The sequence below is a fragment of the Nyctereutes procyonoides genome, unplaced genomic scaffold (assembly GCF_905146905.1).
Source record: "Nyctereutes procyonoides isolate TBG_1078 unplaced genomic scaffold, NYPRO_anot_genome, whole genome shotgun sequence".
Lineage (NCBI taxonomy): Eukaryota > Metazoa > Chordata > Mammalia > Carnivora > Canidae > Nyctereutes > Nyctereutes procyonoides.
In genome coordinates this window covers 17,467,644-17,488,840 of record NW_026575032.1, presented here as the reverse complement: position 1 = coordinate 17,488,840, position 21,197 = coordinate 17,467,644, and the positions used below count along the sequence as shown (strand labels likewise).

Genomic DNA, 21,197 nt, shown 5'->3' with positions numbered 1-21,197 from the left:
CCTCCCACGTGTGCATTCTCACTCTCTGTCTCTCTCAAATAAATAAATCTTTTTTTAAAAAGAACTTGTTATTTTTTTCTTTAATACATGCTCATTGCTGAAAGTTAGGAAATATAGATAAGCAAAAATAAAATTTAAAAACAGTATCACATTCTAAATCACTATTTATTTTTATGTTTTTTAAAGATTTATTTATTTGAGGGTGGGGAGAGCGTGCATGAGCATAGCAAGGGGCAGAGGGAGAGGGGAGAGAGACTTTAGCAGACTCCCTGCCAAGCTTGAAGCTCAACGTGGGGCTCAGTCTCAGGAGCCTGAGATCACGACCTGAGCTGAAAACCAAGAGTCGGATGCGTAACCGACTGTGCCATCCAGAGGCGCTTCCAAATCACCTTTTAGACTTTGTGTATGTATGTGTGTGTGTCTATACATACACGTATACGGGTTTATATATGAGTGTATATACTTATATGTATAGATTTTCCGTGTCAATAAAACCTATTTCTATAACGTCAGTTCTTTTTTTTTTTTTTTTAAGATTTTATTTATTTGAGAGACAGAACACAAGCAGGGGTGATGGCAGAGGGGGAAGTAAGGCGGACTCCTCGAGGATCAGGGGGCTCGATCCCAGGACCAGAGATCATGGGCAGATGCTTAACCAACTGAGCCACCCAGGCGCCCCTATAGCATCAGTTTTAATAGGTAGATAATATTTTATTGTGTGTGTAACATGATTTATCTGATAAACTATTACTGGAAATGTCTTTTTTTCTCCTAATGTTAATTGCATTTTGAACAGCCTTAATCAATACCCTTAAAAAAAAAAACTTTTTACATTCCTTAAATTATCACTTAAGAATACATTTCTAGAAATAGATATGCTGAGTCAAAAAATACACATATCTGTAAGGCTTTTAGTGTCTCTAGCTCAATGGCCTTCCAGAAAGATACCCATTTACTTTCTCCCCATCAGAGTGGGGAAAGGACCTTGGTACTTAAGTAAAATAAGGACATCAACCGTGTCCAGCCTCCTAAGATTCTTACGGTCAAGGCTGGATGAATTACCTGGGGATCTTTTGTCTCAAAGTGGTCATAAAGCTATGAGCATATTGTCACGGACTGTAAAAGATTACAAGCGGAGTTCGGGAAGAAGTCTACAGAGTCACACCAGGAGCTGTGTGCGCGCCTACTTCAATAACGCGCACCCTTTGCAGCCCAAACATAGTGGTGCCGCGGCCAGAGGGATTTCTGCTCTGTTAGGCAGGCAAGGGTGGGACGGCCGGTGTCTTAGCAGCCTGACGTCGGAAGGTACAAACTCCTCCTGCATCACTTGTGAAGAGGAGAGCTTTGCGTCCTGTTGTTTGTGATGGCGACAGCCAAAGCAACAGTTTATCTCGTGCTTTGTATATTCTACACCTGCGCTAAGGACTTCACATGTACGTATTATTTTCCTTAATCCTCAACACAAACCAGTGTGGTGGCAGGTGTTGTTACCTACGTATTACAGGGCGGGTATTTGAGGCACAAAGGAATTGAGTAATCTACCTACGATCACAAAGTCAGCATGTGTTACTTCTGAAACCAGCTGTACTTTTTTTTTTGGACATCAAAGCCTGTGTTCTGATCCACGATGTCATACTGTCTCCCTGATAACTGGGCTTCTTAGGATTCCAGATAACCTAACCTCTAGGCATACTTATCACACTTCACTATGGGTTTTGGAGTGAGGTAATCATGCATCACAAAGAAATACCTGCTGATTATCTGTCAGTGGGGCCGTAAGCCTCAGTTCTTAATCCTCAGAGGCCAGATATGATAGAACCAAATGGTGGGTCCATCCTAATGCTTCTTCCTTTTGATTTCAAGCAGTCCTTATGTACTTTAAGATACACTTAAAGCTAGATGAGAAGTTAGGATGATTTTGTACTTTTCATCATGTTTAATTTTGTTTAATTTTGCCCAGATATACACACAGGGCCTGTGGCTAGTATTCTTAAAAATAGAACGAAACAAAAAACAAACAAAAAAAAAAAAAAAAACCAAGCCAAACCAAATAAAACCCACCACCCTGAATGATAAAGATTCCCATTTTTTTTCCAAAATTAATTTCTAAGTAAACTTAAGCCCATCAAGTGTTGATCTGGTCCTTACCACAGCAGAATGCTTTAACTTGGATTAATGTGGATTTTCTGTAGGATTCTTATTCCCAACACCGCTTTCTTTGTTGTTCCAGCTGATTGCACAGTCAGGTCAGTTTGTTTTTCCTGCTGTATCTCTGTAAATGAAGCCTTTCCAGAAAATGGACAGCCAAGCCCTTCCTTTCTTATTCTGAGCATCTAACACCTTCTGTTCAAACTGCTGGGTCAACAGACCAGCCCCTGTTCACAGTCACAGCACAAGGGCTTCGTGTTATCTCACCTTAAAAAAATAACCAAAGAGAACTTCCAAGATCTTAAATATTGCAGCCCTTGTATTTACTTCCTTGTCAAATGGAAGAGCTATTTATAAAGAACATTTAAGGATTCCCACGTTTTCCCTTTGGAGTTCCGCTCGTTCCTAATGTGGACTCTGTGTTCCGGCATGAGAGGGGGACAGAGATGGACACCTGATTTTAAAAATAAATTTCTACAATACTGGCATCTTCAGAATTTGTCTTGTCTCCTGGGTCAGGGAATCGAGCTGTGTCGGTATTGATCACACTTCTAGTCCCCAGAACCTGGAGCATTTAGGAAAGTGTTCAGACAATGCAGTGCTTTTGTATAGTAAGCAATAAATGTAGCAGGTGTATTTCATGACTCACCCTAGAAAAGTATCTGTTGGGCATAGACCAGTATCCATAGCGAATTCCTGAAACTACTGTCGGCTTATGGCATTTTTGTCTTTTTCTCTTCTCGAATAGTGTATGGTGGTAATGGTTTCATATAGCGAATGGCACACAGAGTCCTTCTTTATCTAGAGCGCAGTGTCCTAGGACTTTGGAATCTTAGATGTAGATGTAGCCAGAAGAAACCTCCAAAACCTGTTTGACAGCACCGAAGCCGACCCAAGGCCGAAAGGGTTGCAGGACCTGAAGCTGTTGAGATGCGCAGTGTCAGCTCCTCCGCTATATGCCCGAGCAGCAAGTGGCTCAGGAGAAGTCTAGAAGCCCAGCCTTTCCACGCGACACTGAGGAGGGCGGGAGGAGCAACAGGAGATGGAGAGCAGAGCCGAACCCACACCGAACCCACACCGGCAGCCGCGGGGGTAGTAATCAGAGATAGAAATGTGGGAGCGTGGGATTTCCACCCCGGGCGGACCAAGTAGAGAGAAGAGCCAGTGGTGCAAATGGTGTTGGGTGGGAGGATGCAGAGATGGTGGGAATGCTGGCCTCTGCCGCGGGGGAGTGGTGGGGGGCCAGCAGGTCCTGGGATGGCGGAAAAGGTGGGGAAAGAGGTTGCTGGTAAATGCGAACTTCAGTACCAGAGTGCTCGGCTGGCCCTAAGGATGGGAGGGCCCGGGTGTGGCGTTGGTTCAACAGCTAAGGGGCAGGTGGATCGCAGCACAGGTCACGATCTCGGGGTCCCGGGGCGTCTGCTTCTCTCCCTCTGCCTCTCCCCTGCCCCCCCTGTGTTTTCGGTCTCTCTCTAAAAATGAATAAATAAAGTCTTTAAAAATCTCTCTCTTTTAAAAATGTGGGAATTAGCCATAATGTGTTTGTATTCTATCCACCACAATTGGAAGTATGAGCAAATGTTTGTTGGACGAGCGCGCGCGTGCACAGGCCGGTTTCACTCTGCGTGTCTTGCGGGGAGGTGGGTGCAGAGAGAACAGCTTGGAGGCGGCAGCATGTGCAAAGCTGAGCGCGTAGCTGTTCTGTCCCAGGTCTTGTAGCTGACGCACTTTTCCATCCAGGATAGCTGAGGGTTAGTGAGGTTGGACTCCGCAGCCAGGATAACGGGGACCTTGAAGTCCCGTAGCTGGTGTGGCGACCTGGTTGACACCCGTCAATGGCCAGACCAGCTGAGAACCAGCGTCTGGAAGGCACGTCTGCGCCCAGCCTAGGCGGGGGCAGAAGGAGCAGCGGGATCAGAGGGACGCTGGGAATTGTGCTGCACGGGGCGCCGAAGCTCAGCAGGCCTGGGGCCCCCGGGAGGGCCTCCGTCCTGAGGCGCATGCATCCGGCAGGGCGGCAGGTGCAGGTGGCTGGGGGGTGCATGGCAGGCACTGGCGGGGCTCTGGGTGGGACAGCCAGCGCGGCTGGTCCGGTAGGGACCTGCTTCCACACAGGGAAGGGTGTAGTGTATTTTAGAAAGGTTTCCTGTAAAAAAAAAAAAAAAAAAAAAAAAAGTTTCCAGGGACTATTCCAAAACTTGAACTCTGAAATGTTTGAAAGCTCTCTGGTAAACTCCAAAATAACTCACTCCACATAAATACTCCAAATGGGCATTGTTCTTTTCGTCTGAAAAATATTTCCTGCTTTCCAGTATCTCCGTGGACATTATTCCTCGGGATTTTTTATGACATTCCTCTAAGATGGGTAAAGGGTTTGTTGTGTTTTGTTTTGTTTTGTTTTTCATTCATCTCTGTTTTACAGATTAAACAGTCTAAAGTCCTCCAACTGGCTGGTGGCAGGGGAGGGGGACCCAGGTGTCCTGAGTTCTAGTTCTCACCGTGACGTCGTGGTGCAGAGTCATCAGTTGCCCTTGCGTGGGGTTGACCGTGGCCCCCAGCGAGTGAGCCATGGATAATGCCCACAGAGGCTACAGTATGTTCCTCTGCGTCCTCTCAGGGCTGCCCTTCCACTAAGAAACTGGCTTTTCGTCCTCGCCGGCAGTGTTCCACGTAGGCAGTTCTGGTGTTTAGCCTTAAGAGAAAAGAAAATGAACCGCTCGCCTTTGGTGGTGTTTTTCCTCTCCTTAAGCACTGATTCTGAAACCCCTCAAACCTACCTCGTCCCAAAGGGATTTTAGTTCCGCCCCTATCAGTCCCGAGCAGCGCTGTAGACACATTCTCGCCTCCTGCCCTTCTTTGTCGGGTCGCAGACGGAGGGTCTGATCGCCTCGAATTACAGGTGACAGAGAACAAAGAGAGAAAAGGCGCCGTCAAGAAACCAAGTACCAGAAGGCTTGGCGATCTGAGGAGGTACCTGGAGGTTGAATGAGTGGAAATCACAAAATGAGTCCTTAATCCTGGAACGAGCGGCACACACGCGGTTTATATATATGACATGCGGGTGATTTATGAACAATGTTCTTCTGCAAGATCATTAACAATCCCAGGGCAAGAAGGAAAGGGGAAGGGCTTTCGTCTTTACAGCCACATCCTGACCGCATCCGTGTGATGCCCCACAGTCGTGGGCCGAGAGCCGTGCCGGGGACGTTCGCTGCAAGGCCCGGGTTGTATGGGCGTGGAGGGTGCCAGGCCGGGTGGCTTGCGCTTCTTAAGGGTAGGGGCTTGCTCCGAGGCAGTGAGGATGACCTCATCCCGGCACATCCGAGGCACATCCCCCAAGCGCGGGGGAGCCAGGCAGCTATTCCCCGGCCATGGTCCACTTTCCCATCTCATTCATAATTGAAGTGAGCGAGGATCGCTTCTGCCCATTACAGGCGGCGGTTGCATCAGCTCTCCAGTGGCAGCCCAACCCTCGTATCGTTGCGGCTTAACAACTGTAACCCAGTAGCCCAACACGATGGGGGGTGCCCTGTGAAGTGCCGGTTCTAGAAGGGAGCAGAGCAGACGGCAGTGCTCAAGTCCCAGTGCAGGGAAGGGCGGCGGAGAGACGTTGCTACCTTCTCCCTGGAAGCCGTGTCGGGGACGTCCTGAGCCCCCTTGACCAGACCTGACTGTAACCCTGTGCTTACTCTTGGGTTTCCGTAGCCTTACGTGTCTTCTCTGTCTCCTCTGAAAGGGAGAAAGCATTTAAAGGCAGAGCCGTCAGAACCGTGGTCTCCTTTCGTGACACTGCGTATCGAGGAAGTGAGCCTGTTTAAGTATCTTTTAGGTTCCCCCCAAAATCCTATGATCATTTTTTTTGTCATCTTCTTATTCACACAGGTGGTTCCAGAAAAGAAATCACCGAACACTGGGAATGGCTTGAGCAGAATCTGCTGCAGACACTGTCCATCTTTGAAAACGAGAACGACATCACCACATTTGTGAGAGGGAAAATACAGGTAGTGGGTTCCTTTGTCTTGTTTCAACTCTTATTTGGAAATAACTTCAAGCTTACAGAAAAGTCGTAAAAATGAGAGCCTGTCGACCCCTTGAGTATCCTCCTGTTGCTAACATTTCACCTCGTTGACATTATCCCTGGCGAGCTCATTTACTTTCTATTTGAGTGGAGTACCTCCCCTCCCCCCCATACTTCAGTGTGTATTTTTGGGAATATTCTGTTAAATAAGAACACCGCAGTTACACTTTCAATAAAGTTAACATTAACGTTATACTTTAATATTTGGCACCTGTTCCAATCTTGTTAACTGACCCAGTGTCTGGCATTTTTTGCCTTTAGGCCCAGCGCCCGATCCAGTCTAGGAAGCTTATTGAATTGGTTTTCATGTCTTGTCTAGATCGTTTCTAGAACATTTCTGTGGCTTTTCTTTTCTTTTCTTTTCTTTTCTTTTCTTTTCTTTTCTTTTCTTTTCTTTTCTTTTCTTTTCTTTCTTTTCTTTCCTGTGGCCTTTCTTTGTCTTTTATGACACTCACGTTTTTAAGCGTGAGGTTCTGTTTTCCTCAACGGGACGGTTTTCATTTTGGGTTTTGTCAGGCGTTTCCTGGGATTTGGTTCTGATTATGCATTCCCAGGTGGAACACTCCGTACGTGACCTTACGTCCTTGTAAGAGGATCATTTCCGGAGGCAAATGATACCCACCCACCTCCCCTTGTCAGTGATAGGAACCCAGCAAGGTGTTGCCTACCCCAGCTCCCTGCTGTAGAGTGGACGGTTTTGCCTTTTCAAATAACAAACAATTACAAATTTTCTGTGGGAAAACACTTCAAAGCTACACGAACATCCTACTCCTTATCAGAACTTCCCCATGGTGTAGTGTCCATTCATGATTTTTTTTTTTGTCTGAACCGATCTCTGCTGTGATGTTTTTACAAAACAATGATTTTCCAACTCCAGCACTCTCTCATTTATCAGTTGGCACCTGCTAGTTTGCCATCAGCAAGAGCTCGCTTGTCATTTATTCATCTATCTATTTTTTATAGGGACTCATGGATTCCCCCGTGTCTTCCAGTTGTTTGTTTCATTACTGGACTTAGTTATGTTGGTATTCGCGCTCCCCCAGGTTTAGCGAGAGGAAACACCTGCAGCTTACCTCCTCCATCCTTGTGACATGGCCCTGTTCCTTTTTTGAGCGCTTCTGTACTTCTGCCTTAGCAGGCTGTCCCAGGCTCCGCTTGTACTTTCTCTGTCCCCGTCCTAGAAGCAACCCTTTGTTTCAGTTTGCTTTTCAGTTTCAGGCCCTTTCTTCTTTGTTGCACTGTCGGCTTAACTTTATTTTTTGCATGCAGAAAATATTAGCCTGCTTCCAAAAGTTTGAATTACCCCAAATGTTACTCCCTTCTGCATCCTCGCCACCCTGTTCTCCCCAACGCCTTGCAGTTAACCAAACTCATTGTTATCTGGTCTAGCCTTCCCGGGTTTCTTTTTTGTAAGAAGCAGATATAGATATTTTTCTTACTTCTTTTTAACTGTTACATGTAAGGCTTCAAGTACATATGCTTCTCTGCATTTGCTCTTTTCACTCAATAACTCTTGGGTAACGCTTCGTATCATTTCATAGAGAGGTTCCACATGTTATGTTTGTTTCTTTGTTTTTTTTACAAAAGTATTTTAATAGTTTGGTTTTTATTTTGAAATATTAATGTTTAGATTTACAGAAGAACTGTAGAGATAGGACAGAGAATTCTCAGAGACCCTACCACTCAGCTCCCATTGATGTTAACATCTTCTGTAATCATGGTATATTGATCAAAACTAAGAAGTGAACATTAATGCAATATTGTTAACTACAGGGGGTCCTGGGTGGCTCAGTCAGGTAAGCGTCTGACTCTTGGTTTTGGCTCAGGTTGTGATCTCATGGATCTTGAGATGGAGCCCTTGCATCAGGCTCCACACTCAGTGTGAAGTAGATTTGAGATTCTCTCCCTCTTCTCCTTCTGCCCCTCACCCTCGCACGTGCACCTGCACGCATGCACCCTCTCTCTCTATCTCTCAAATAAATAAATCTTTAGAAAAAAAAGTGTTAACTACAGACTTTATTTAGATTTTACTGGTTTTTCTACTTCATGTCCTTTTTTTCTCCATGGTTCAATCCAGGATTCCACATTGCATATAATGCCTAACTCTTTTTAATAGGTGCATATTATGTGTGTATGTACTGTAGAGAATTCAGCACTCTCCTACACTTGGATGTTTAGGTAGTTTCCAATATTTTGTGATTATAAATAATTATATATATATGTATATATATATACACACACACACAAACATAGTATATGCATGAATTATAATTCACACATATAATAATATACATGGTGTATGTGTGTGTGTGTTTGTGTTGTGGGGATCTATCTTTTTTTTTTAAGATTTTATTTATTTATTCATGAGAGCCAAAGAGAGAGGCAGAGACACTGTATTTGGTGATCTATCTTTTTTTTTTTTTTAGATTTTATTTATTTATTCATGAGAGCCAAAGAGAGAGGCAGAGACACAGGCAGAGGGAGAAGCAGGCTCCATGCAGGGAGCCTGACGTAGGACTCGATCCAGGGTCTCCAGGACCACGCCCTGGGCTGAAGGCAGCACTAAACCGCTGAGCCACCCGGCTGCCCAGGGATCTATCTTTAAGATAAACTGGTAGATGTGGGATTGCCAGATTAAGGGGTAAATGCATGTGTCATTTTGCTTAATATTGGCAGATTCTCACCCACAGAAGTTGTACCATTTTACATTCCCACTGCCACGTATGGGACTCTTTTCCCACATCTTCACCAGAAAAGTAGATTATCAAGCTTTTGAAGTTTTGCCAATCTGATGGGGGAGAAGTATTTTAGTGTTGTTTTAATTTGCATTTATCTCACTTATGAGTGAAGTTAAACACCTTTTAAATGTTCAATGGCCATTTTTATATCTCTGTAGATTATCTGCTCAAGTCTTCACCCATTTTTCTGTGGGACTTTTGGTCTTATATTTCTTTAATTTTTAAAAGTTCTTTTATATAAAGGCCATTAGCTTTTTGTCGGTGATACATATCATGGACATTTTCCCTAAGTTTGTCATTTGTCTTTTGACTTTGCTCATGATAGTTTTTGCCATGGAATGTTTAAATGTTTTATTTAGTCAAAATGAGAAATCCTTTCCAGATTTTTAGTCATAGTTAGAAAGTCCTTTCTTTACACCCAGGCTAAGGAGGAATTCTAGGAAGTGATCTGATAGTTCGCTTCTCATTGAAATTACACAGGATGGTCCATTTCTACTTGATTTCTTCTCTTTCACTAAACTTTTACATGAACAAACAGTAGTTTTATAATCAGAAAAACAAGTGGAATACCACTGCTTTTTAGGGTCTGATATTTTGGAGGGAGAGAACTGAATTTTAACTAGACCACATAAAATCAGAGAGGGCTGCGCAGCACAAAAGCACGAATAACATAGCACCGTCTCCGTTTCTCCCACACCTTGCCCATCAAGGTGGATACTTTTCACTGCTTCCAGATGGTGGGTTTCAGTTTTTACTCCATGGTCATAATTAAAGAAACTAGACAAGTAGTGAAGAGGGTTAAAAAAAATGGGAATGGGGAAGATGTTGGGAAAGATCAGTTTGGGGCTCATGGGTGGCTCAGTCAGTTAAGCATCTGCCTTCAGCTCAGATCGTGATCCCAGGGTTCCAGGATCGAGTCTCGCTCCAGCTCCCTGTTCTGTGGGGAGCCTGCTTCTCCCCCCTTCCTCTGCCCCTCCCCTTGCGTGCTCGCTCTCTCTCTCTCTGTGTCAAATAATAAAGTAAAATAAAATAAAATAAAATAAAATAAAATAAAATAAAATAAAACAATAAAAAATAAAATAAAATAAAATAAAATTTTTAAAAGGTCAGTTTGAAGCTGGGAGGAAGTGGGAGCTTCCAAACAAAAAAGTGTTCTCAGATAGCTGAGAGCTGTTTTATTGACAAAACCCATCCGATTTTATGACTTCTTCATTTCATTTCTGAGTCATGTGTCTGAATTTCTGGGAAGTAATGGAAACGGGGAGGGTGTGAGGTTCCTCATTTGACTGAGTGGCAGGGGGGCAGCTGACTGGGGTGGGGCTGGGCGGGAGGCCTCTTTCCCATCCGGGAGCCACCCGCTGCTGAGGTTCCCGGTTAGGTTCTGCTAGCCCTCCCTCGGATGGCAGGGTCTTGGGGCAATAGACACAAGTAAGAGCTGTAGGAAGAAACAGATGCTTAGAAGTGGCAATAGCCAGGAGGAAAACAAAAACACACACAAAAAAAACAGAAAATAAAACAAGGACCAATTATGTCGAATAGCCCTTCGTCTCACTGTTTTTATTACATTTTATTACATTAAATGTCACATTTAATTCCCCTGAAACCAATTATGAGGAAGGAATTGCTGTTAATGCAATTATGTGTGAAAGAATGTCATTCATGTGCTAATGAATGGTTTAAGCATTCCCAGTTGTCCAGTAATGAAGGGAACCAACAAATTTATTTGTTTTGAGACTTAATTAACTTTTATAAATTATAAAAGTAATAATTAACTACAGAGGCAACCATAATTCAAGCCCATAGGTAATGTTTTGTATATTTCTAGATTTCTGGAATGCATTTTTATCATAATAGAAGTCTTACTGTGCGTATCATTTTGTATCATGTCTTTGTTTCCTTGACTGGCATTGTTATAGAATTTTTAGTTGTTATTTTAATAATGGAATATCATCTCACTATTGACCTGACTATTCCTCTCTTTCTAGAAGTCTCCTTAGTTTCTAGACCAGTGGGGGCAGGCACCAACAGTTATATAATACGGTGAACACTTCTTCATATAAGTTTTCCTATAGTTTTTGTTTCTTTGCTTTTGGATAGATTACAAAATGTCGATTACTGAGTTAGTTGACACATTTTTAATGGACCTTAGTAGAGATTGTCAGTATATTAGAATCCCTGTGCAGCTACACCATTGCTCGCTTTTTAGCATTCTGCTTGTTTAAATGATTTTCCAAATTTAATAGGTAAAAGTTGGGGTCTTATTGTTTTAATTTTCTGTCTTTGATTATGAGGTTGAACGTTTTTTTAATGTTCACAAAGTTATTTTTACTTTTCGTGAATTCTGTGTCCATGTCCTTTGTGTATTCAGGTTTATATCAGGCATCCGAATGTTTGGGATGTTTGTAATAATTTTTCAAAGTTATGTGGAGCTGTTGCCTGGAACCAAGAAAACCCATTTTATGTTATGTAGAACATGAAGGAAGGAGATAGTCCATCCCTGTGTTCCATCACCCAGTCCACCTGCCTAAAAAAATTACAAGCAAACTAAGGAGAGGTTCTGCATTCTGGATCCTCTCTTTTCTTAAAGGTGGGGAAGTTGGGAGTTGAATCTTATGGGAACTATTGCCTTTACTGTTGAAATTAGTCAGCAAGGTCTGGTCTGTTGATACTAGCGTATTAGACCCTCGAGTGTTCCAGAGTTTCAGTTCAGTTAGAAACATTTCTGTTTCTTAAATTTAGAGGAGAATTCTAGGAATGTGGTATTTGGTAGACTTTGGATAATGCTGTTTGAATGTTTTTCCACTCAGAACATGGGTATCCTTTGGTTTGTTATGCATCACTCCCTCCTAATAGAACATTCTCCTTATTCTGACTTCAGGTCCAAGCCCTGCTAAGTGGTCTGGGGGAACAGGTATTAGCCCATTTGGAGGTCTTCAGGCTTACTCAAGTTGATTGGCCTTTGGGATTGCCTAGAAACCCAACTGCTACTACTTATTAGTGGGTTCCAGTTCAGTCACTTTTATTTATTCATTCATTTATTTCTTCTTATATCTATTTTTTTATTCCCCTCTAAAGGCATTGATAACTTTGAAATGTCGCATAGGCTGTAGGTATATTTGCCAACTGGGAAAGGTTTTACCATCCTTCTTCTGAACTGGCAACTTCTCCCTACCCAGAGGTCCAGTGCCCTCGTGCTATTTCATGGTTGTCTAAAGTTCCCTAACGTAGCACGCTACCAAAGCCTGTTCCCCTCAAATTAGCCTCAGTTCAAAGTGGATCTCCCCTGGTCTCTGTGAAAGCCAACCATCTCTATTCTCTTCGTGAAGTAGTAATCTTGAGAAAAGCAGAAATTGACCTTTGGGGATTGTTATCATGATGAGCTAGGAAAAGCAGTAGAATTTGCAAAATCTTTACATCTCCTCATTTGTAGAACAAAACTATGGGCTTCATTCTGAGTGAACTCTTAAAATGATGAGCTCCATTAAACAGATCATCAAATCGATTGTTACTTGGGAGATCTTTTAGTACACAAATACTCTTCGGTAACAGCCTTAGAATGTGTGGGGGGGGTGTCTTTGAAAATAGTCTATCAATTAAAAAAAATCTAGCATTAGAAATTGTTTTTTTTTCTTTTCCAATATTTACAGCATGCAGAAAAAAGCAGCTCTAGTCCTATTAATACTCATCACGTGCCTCGTTTTCTCCTTCTTTAGGGAATCATTGCAGAGTATAACAAGATCAATGATGTGAAGGAAGATGATGACACAGAGAAGTTTAAAGAAGCCATTGTGAAATTCCACAGGCTGTTCGGGATGCCCGAGGAAGAGAAGCTCGTCAACTATTATTCTTGCAGCTACTGGAAGGGGAAGGTCCCCCGTCAGGGTTGGATGTACCTCAGTATTAACCATCTTTGCTTTTATTCTTTCCTTATGGGAAGGGAAGGTGAGTTGTCCATAATTTCAGAGGGAAGCTTGGGAAAGTCTGCTGAGGTTGGCCCTAAACTCACAAATCACATCAAAATGCCAAAAATAGATCTGTAGTTACGACGTGGTCTACACTGTGTTTTAACTATGCAGCAAGCAAGTCCATTATTTTTCACCCAATATTTGTTTAAAAAAGAAAAGTTTATTAAGTAATAAAGATTCCCTGAAGTTATAACCCATGTAGTTGACATGACTTAAATCCATACTAGTGATGAACTCAGAACTTATGTGGTCTGAATTTGTCTCTTAAACAAGCGAAGCAGTAATAGGTATGGATGTGAAAACTCAAAAGGAGTTCAGCGAGATTGGAGGTTGGGTTGTGAGATGGAAGGATCCTTAGGGGATTTTAAGGAGCCAGGTGTTGACCAGCTTGTTCCTTGTGCTCAGCCAAGCTGGTAATCCGGTGGGTGGACATCACACAGCTCGAGAAGAACGCCACGCTGCTCCTGCCTGATGTGATCAAAGTGAGCACGAGGTCCAGTGAACATTTCTTCTCTGTATTTCTTAACATCAATGAGACCTTCAAGTTAATGGAGCAGCTCGCCAACATAGCCATGAGGCAACTCTTAGACAATGAGGGATTTGAACAAGATAGATCCCTGCCCAAACTGAAAAAGAAGTCTCCTAAAAAAGTGTCAGCTCTAAAACGGTAGGTGACAGAGACAGAGTCTTAAACGCTTGAGAAACAGGAAACCCTTACATTTCTTTTATGAAATGTAACCTTTTCTGAACCACTTCAAGGGTTCTGAAAACGTTTCTGGGTATAGGTACAGAACTGAAAAAGGCCGTCTGAAGCACTCAAAGGTCAACAAGTGAGGCAGACATGGCCAGCTCTGGCACAAAGTGATGGGAACTCTTCTGGTCCCAGGGGCGGGGTGCCTAGGGGCGGGTGCTGTGGGGAGATGGCTCAGGGTGGTGGGAAGGGCCCTCAGTGGAGGCTGCTTGGAGTGGACTCTCAAGACGTAGTAGAAGCTACCCATGCAGATTCAGTAGGATGGATATTTCAGGCAGAGGGAATAACGTGGTACAGAAATCACAAGAGAAAAGCACAGAGGGAGTGAAGTCCATCAATGTCTGGAAAGTGGTGCGGCGTGTGATGAGGAGAGGCTGCAGAAAAGTCTGGAAGTCCGGATGTGGGAGTGGAGTTAGGGGGAAGGTGAGGGAAGAGTTAATGCCCTCCAGTGTGAATGTGTGCATGGAATCGTCCTGAACTGAGATGAGGAATGAGAGAGGGACAGCACGTCCAAGGGATGTGCTGGCTCAGTGTTGATCATGTTGAGGAGTTGTCTGCAGAGCATCATATTGAAGATCAGCCCAGTAACATATATGGAATGGAAATCGCTGGCAGGCAGCTGGTCATTGAATCTGCCAAGAGATCGCTGCAATTAAGATGTCTGGTGTTTCAGTAGAGTGGTTGAGGGTGAATGGTGTCGCTGCAGTCGACTGAATAACAAATGAAAGGCAAGGAATGGGAGTTAGGCAAGTACAGACTGCTTCTTCCAGAAATTCAATGGTAAATAGGAGGGATTGCTCTTCTTAGAATGTAAAAGATTTGAATATAAGATAGAGAAGGAAGAGTTTGTGCTGAAGGTAGGTGTGGGGAAGGAGGGAGCACAGAGCTAAAAGTATAAGAAAACCGATCATTTGAAAAGTGACATCCGATAGCGCATGGAAGAAAGATGCTTGTGTGCGCCCATAGCTCTGCCTCTGAAATGGGAAGGAAGTAAGAGTAGGTGAGGATGGAAGCAAATCGGAGGTAAAAGGGAGGGAATGATGTGGGGAGCTCCTCTTTGCTCTGTGAAGCCAGAAACTCCACCACCCAGGGGCTGAGGTGGCCTAGAAGCTTGGGAAGAGTGGTTTGAACACCTGACTTGATAAACCAAAAAAAAAACTGAACTAAGGTTGGAATCTCTAGTCCAAGAGGTGACTTATTCCTGTGTTTCTGGCAATTTTGTTGTCTTTTTAGGGCAGACAGTGGTAGCCAGCAGATTCATGAAGCTTGTTTGTATTCTCATTAGATCTTTCTTCAAAATAAGTCCTCGGGATCCCTGCATGGCTCAGCGGTTTAGCGCCTGCCTTCGACCCAGGGCGTGATCCTGGAGACCCGGGATTGAGTCCCACATCAGGCTCCCTGCATGGAGCCTGCTTCTCCCTCTGCCTGGGTCTCTGCCTCTCTCTCTCTCTCTGTGTCTCTCATGAATAAATAAATAAAATCTTAAAAAAAAAAAGATAAGTCCTCAAAAGTGGCTTTGGATAAGTGTGAATACGATAATCTCTTTAGAAATTATTGTATTCCTGCAGAAAAAGGATGAGTTTCCTAGTCAGGCCTAGTTTCCTAAGATTCTTTAACATTTAACAAAGTTTGATTGTAAAGTGACTGCACACGGGACCTAAATATATTAAAGTAATTTTATTATGCTTTTGGGTCGTGGGGTGGAGGTAGCTCCCGTAGAAAACCAGGAAGGTAGGGATGCGTCTGGCAGGATTGAGGAGCGGAGAGGTGGGCGGGGGGCCTCCACTGTTGCATCCTCTAGGAGGCATCGAGACATCGCTCTTGGATGAAGTGCCGTCGTTCTTGCTTTCCAGCGATCTTGATGCCAGGGCAAAGAGTGAGAGATACCGCGCACTTTTCCGGCTGCCCAAGGATGAAAAACTAGACGGCCACACAGACTGCACCCTCTGGACTCCATTCAACAAAATGCACATTTTGGGGCAGATGTTTGTGTCCACGAATTATATCTGCTTTACCAGCAAGGGAGAGAACCTGTGTAGCCTCATCATCCCGCTCCGCGAGGTAGGTGTCAGGTGAAAACGGGCATCTCAGGAGTCTCATCAGCAGTACTTTTCTATCTGGACTATGGATATTTGTCACCAGCATTCGTTGGCTTTTGGCCATCGGTGAATGTTCACAATTCTTTGGTGGCACTGGCCACACCCTTTGGTGTGTTGTCGTTGTGTCATTGCTCTCTTAGTGAAGCTGCAGATGAGCAAACTGCTTGTTGAGACCAGGATACGTTGCAGGGGGTGAATTCTGTGGTGGATAATTCGGCAACTCCTTACATTTGGCTCTGGGATGGATTTCATAACTTCTTCCAGCAAATGTACCTTCTTTGCCATAAACTGTCACTAAACGTAGTTTTCTTCAAGTGCCATCCCAAAGCAAGTTATCCTGCAACAGCTGGGGAACCCATTCCAGGATTAAGGATGTGCATTTGTGAGTCTGAGCGAGTCGTCGCTCTGTTTATCCAGAGGGAGATACGGAGTGGAGAGGGGTCGGTCGTAAGCTGCTGTCAAGATGCCCACTCGCCCGTTCACCACCTGCAGCTGGCTCTCTTCACCTTTCAGTGCAGTATGCAATACAACAGTGAGCGTTAGGGCAGCTGAGAGAATGGGGATTGATATTCTCCGCCCATCTTTGGCTTGCTTGTATTCCCCAACAGGTGGTAGAGCAGAAATAATTTAGTCGTATTTCAGGGTAGATCAGAGGAGGAGCAATAGTGGAGGTAGGAGCATGGAGAAATAAAGCACGTTGTGGTTGGTGGCTGCACCTTTAAAGAAGGCAGCCGTGTCCTTCGCTTTAACCCGATGAATCTCCAAGATACATGAACGATGGTTCCCTAATCCCACCCAAGGGAAGAAGCAAAGGACTCGGTGTAATCTTTACAACCTTTACCTTAGTGACAGAAAAGTGATGATGGGATGGGCCCCCTCCCCTCCCCTCTCCACCTCATACCTGGGGTCTGAGCAGAGAGCAGTCTGTCCGTGAACTGGGCACCTTCCAGAACTTGAGTTGAGCTGATTGATGAGCAACAGCCTCCATGGGAACATTACATCGTACTTGAAATGGCCACTTTAGGATTCTATAAAATAGGAATTGTTTCATTTAACTGTTTTTTTACAAATAAGCTAAAATATTGACTGGAGATTGTTAATATATATTCCACAGATAGACTTAAGGTAGATCAAATAGACACAGAATCATGTTACTACAGATTTTGAAGAAATTCCTGAGGCAGCAAAGCTGGGGAGATAGAGTGAATCCATCAGGTTCCTCCTTAGATAGAGATTTCAGAGGAAGCCTCTCTCTCTCTTTTTTTTTTAAATCATAAATTACCTTGCCAATATTACATAGTGAACATCAAGCTTTGATTAAGTTCCAGTTTATTTTTATAACCCAAGTTGGTAATGAAATGTGTCTCATTAAACTAGAATACTCAAATGTAGCTGTTACTCTTTGCTGGTGTCACAGAGCTTTTGGGATCGGATTCTACCAGAAATAACTTGTCAGCCAAAAATATTTTGTAGTGCACTTGAGCATTCATATGTTTTATGTGGGAGCTTCTGGCTGTTTCTGTATTCATGATGTAGCTGGAAGACTTTCCACTTTGACCTCATCAAGATCTACATGGTTATCTGGGTTATAGGTGTGGAACTTGAACCTTTGGTTCCCTTGACATTTATCATTTGGTCTGAGTCATCTGCTGACCAGAAGAATCAGAAAAAAAATTGTTGTGGGAAAAGGAGTTTTTATAGGTCTTTTAAAAATGGGTATCGTTTAGCATGTTTTAAGTGCCGTGGGAAAGTCTTTTTCATGAAAAGGATTTTTTTTTTCCTTTTCTCCAGCTTTTTTTGCATTAGGAAAAACACATTTGTGTGCAGCTCCAAGTACCTCAGGGGATTCCTTTAAAAATATATAAATATATGTCTAACCATATGTAGTGATAAAATCTGAGAGTAGAAGTCCCGTCCTGCAGTTCTCCCTCTGTGGATCCCAGTTGTCCCCATTTTGCACTTGGGGCCGTTCGATTTTTTAGGCAACTCCGAGAGGTTTCTTAGCCTTGAAGGGGAATTTAAAAACCCTGCTTTGGAGAAAATGTTCCACATGAAATGAAAATTCCACATGAAAATGTTGATGAAGAGGTTAAAGTTGAATCTGTCTGGGTGGCTCACAGGTGGAAATGAAGAGTGGAAGAGAAACTGAACTTCCAGTATATAGTCAGAGCTGCGGCAAATAACCACTTTATCTAGGTAGGGCTTGCCTTGAGATTTTTTTTCCCTAGTGTGCAAAAGAAAAATATTTTTATGCATGTATCCTAATTTCCAGTCGATGAAAATCCAATGATAAAGCGCCAAATGTATGTGTCAGTTCAGAGCTAAAACAAACATCCCTCTTCCCTGCTCGTCTCCTCATGTGGTAGATTTAGGTCCCCACACGCGTGCACGCACCTGCACACGCAGAGTCAGCCGGTGCAGCTGGGGTTGCAGTGAGGCTGTCTACGTCATGTCCGTTCAGAATTGAGCCTTTAAAACATTCAGGTGGTGAGAGGGGAGGGTTGCAAAGCCCTGGAATTTGGATGAGATGTTTGAAAGATTGATGAGGTTTTGAAAACCATCCCCACATTAAGCTCAGTAAAAAGGCACCAGTGTCACGGGTTGTTTCCGTCTCTTAGGGATGCAGCGGCAGCTACGAGTCCTCGCCTTCGTGACTCTATGAAATTTTCCTGAAAATCAGGGAGTTACTTCACAACCAGTTTTCTAAAAACCCATGGCCCTGTTGGCATCATGGGCCAGAGTTTGTTGGGGGCCAGCTGTCCTGTGCACTGCAGGCTGTTGAGTGGCATCCCTGGCCTCTGCCTACGAGATGCCACTGGTACCTTCCACTCGTGGTGACCGGAAGTGCCTTTAGATGTGGCCAGATGTCTCCAGGAGATCAAAATCACTCCCGAAGTGGAACCGCTGATTTAGAAAGACCAGCCCATCAGAAGCTGATATGAGCTCCAGTTTGAGTTGTTATGAGCTATTTTATTTTCTTGGAACAGAGTCAAAGAATCTCAATTTTGCCTCCGTAAAATATGGGTGGTTCCTAAAGATTATAAAAGTGTTGCGTTCCTCGTTTGGTGCTGCTCAGAGGCTGCTGTTGGGTAATCCCTGGAAAGTAACGCTCCTCGTTTCGTGTTTCTTTCAGGTGACAATTGTGGAAAAGGCAGATAGCTCCAGCGTGCTCCCTAGTCCTTTATCCATCAGCACCAGGAACAGGATGACCTTCCTATTCGCCAACTTGAAAGATAGAGACTTTCTAGTGCAGAGGATCTCTGATTTCCTGCAACAGACGACCTCCAAGATATACTCGGACAAAGAGTTTGCAGGCAGCTACAACAGTTCAGATGATGAGGTCTGTGGGATTCTCCTGAGGGTGTTTGCGTTCATCCTATTACTCTGCCCAAGAGTATTCCCCTCCTTGTCCGCTTTGTTTGATCCTTGAGCTTTGCAGCTGTGCTAAGATAAGGCACCTCCCCTGATGCCCCAAGCACTGTCTCAGCAATGGCTCGTTTAAATCTCATGGAGTTTGTATTGGGGATCACAGAGCTGGACGGAGCCCTGTAGATCATCATCGGGCCCAACTTTCTTACTCAGCAGTTGAAGAAATGAAGTAATTTGTGCTGTTTATGCAACACGCGACTCTGGTCCGTAGAGTCACGTTGTTGGGAATGTACAGAGGTCACTAAATGAAGTCTCGATCTGAAATGCGACATTATGATGATAATTTTATTATGATAAAATACATCCTGTGTCCCTATTGAATTAGGCCCCGGACCAACATCCGGGGAAATGGGAGCCCAGGGAGATGGGTGACCAGCTCAAGTGATAAGGCAGTTACGGCAGCTAAAATGTTTTGCGAAGACGGTGACCTCCCAAGGAACATCCCAGCCCCTGTCCACCCAGTCCAAGCTCACGGGGGCATCAGAGACTGGAGCAGGCGTGAGGAGCTGGCCCCATAAGCAGCTGATTCAGCCCACGCCGTGCTCTGCACGCATGCTGACCCGAGACTAAGGGCCAACCAGTTGGTTGCAAAATGCACCTAAAATAAGAGGGAACCTGTTCTGAGCATGGAAGCCTCATGGTCTGTGACCCATGCACCTGTCTAGTCTGCCAAAAAGCCAGCTTGCTGCCTTCCTCCTGGGTTTTCAGGTCACCAAGAGACATGTTGGGAACCATGGCACAGCTGTTGGTGTCTGAACAGAGGACACTGAAGGAGTTGATTCCACAGCCAAACTCTTTCAATGTCTGTCCCTCTCTGCCTCGGCAGGTGTATTCTCGGCCCAGCAGCCTCGTCTCCTCCAGCCCCCAGAGAAGCACGAGCTCCGACGCCGATGGAGAGCGCCAGTTTAACCTGAACGGCAACAGCGTCCCCACAGCCACACAGACCCTGATGACCATGTATCGGCGGCGGTCTCCTGAGGAATTCAACCCGAAATTGGTGGGTGCCGCCTCCTCCTGCCTGGAACTTTCTACATTAGAACAATAACATTAAAAATATATATATACATATATATATATATACACACACACATATATTATTTTTTAAAGATTTTATTTATTTATTCATGAGAGATGCAGAAGCAGAGACACGGGCAGAGGGAGAAGCAGGTTCCCTGTAGGGAGCCTGATGCAGGATTCGATCCCAGGACCCTAGGATCACACTTTGAGCCAAAGGCAGATAGATGCTTAACCACTGAGCCACCCAGGTGTCCCCAAAATATTTTTTTTAATTAAAGTAAACTCATAAATACCTATAAATACCTATGTAAATATTTTTCTATAAGAAAAGCAGATTCTTCTCTCATTAGATTTTAGAATGGCTTCTTCACAGAAGAAGAGGAGTTATACGGAGTACAGGTAACTTTTTTTTGTCTTGTTTTTCCTTTTTGTTTAAGTCAGCCAGCAAGTATATAATTTCTCAGCCCACATTTAAAAAATATCAGCTCACTTTCATTTGGAGATGTAGGCATAAAGCCATAAATATAATTTGCATTCTGCTGACCTGTTTCAGGGAAGTGGAGTTCTGATTCTGGTCCAGAAAGCTTCAAAGCAGGACCACAGGCTTCAAATTAGGTTCAGGAGTCCAATTAGGGCAGGACTCGAGAAAATCTGAGCTCTTTGTTCTTAGGTTCTGTCCAGAACATAACCACTCCATTCACCAGGGGAACTACTCTGACTTTTGCACCTGACTTCTCCCTTCCATCCTCGAGGTGCTTTGGGATGTTGTAATGTTTCATTATCCCTTTCAGGCCAAAGAGTTTTTGAAGGAGCAAGCTTGGAAGATTCACTTTGCGGAGTATGGGCAAGGGATCTGCATGTACCGCACAGAGAAAACACGAGAGCTGGTGCTGAAGGGCATCCCGGAGAGCATGCGGGGGGAGCTGTGGCTGCTGCTGTCAGGTACGGCCGGCTTGGGGTGGGGGCAGTGAC

The 21,197-nt window shown here is 44.1% G+C and overlaps 1 protein-coding gene across 1 annotated transcript in view; it reads left to right on the top strand.

Moving 5' to 3' along the window:
- TBC1D9 (TBC1 domain family member 9) overlaps positions 1–21,197 on the top strand; it is a 114,371-nt gene that overhangs the window by 56,544 nt on the left and 36,630 nt on the right. The window contains exons 3-9 of the mRNA XM_055316983.1: positions 6,031–6,149; positions 12,678–12,906; positions 13,335–13,596; positions 15,534–15,741; positions 18,913–19,119; positions 20,035–20,205; positions 21,017–21,167. Of these exons, the coding sequence (XP_055172958.1) occupies positions 6,031–6,149; positions 12,678–12,906; positions 13,335–13,596; positions 15,534–15,741; positions 18,913–19,119; positions 20,035–20,205; positions 21,017–21,167 (1,347 nt within the window). The remainder of the gene's footprint in view (positions 1–6,030; positions 6,150–12,677; positions 12,907–13,334; positions 13,597–15,533; positions 15,742–18,912; positions 19,120–20,034; positions 20,206–21,016; positions 21,168–21,197) is intronic.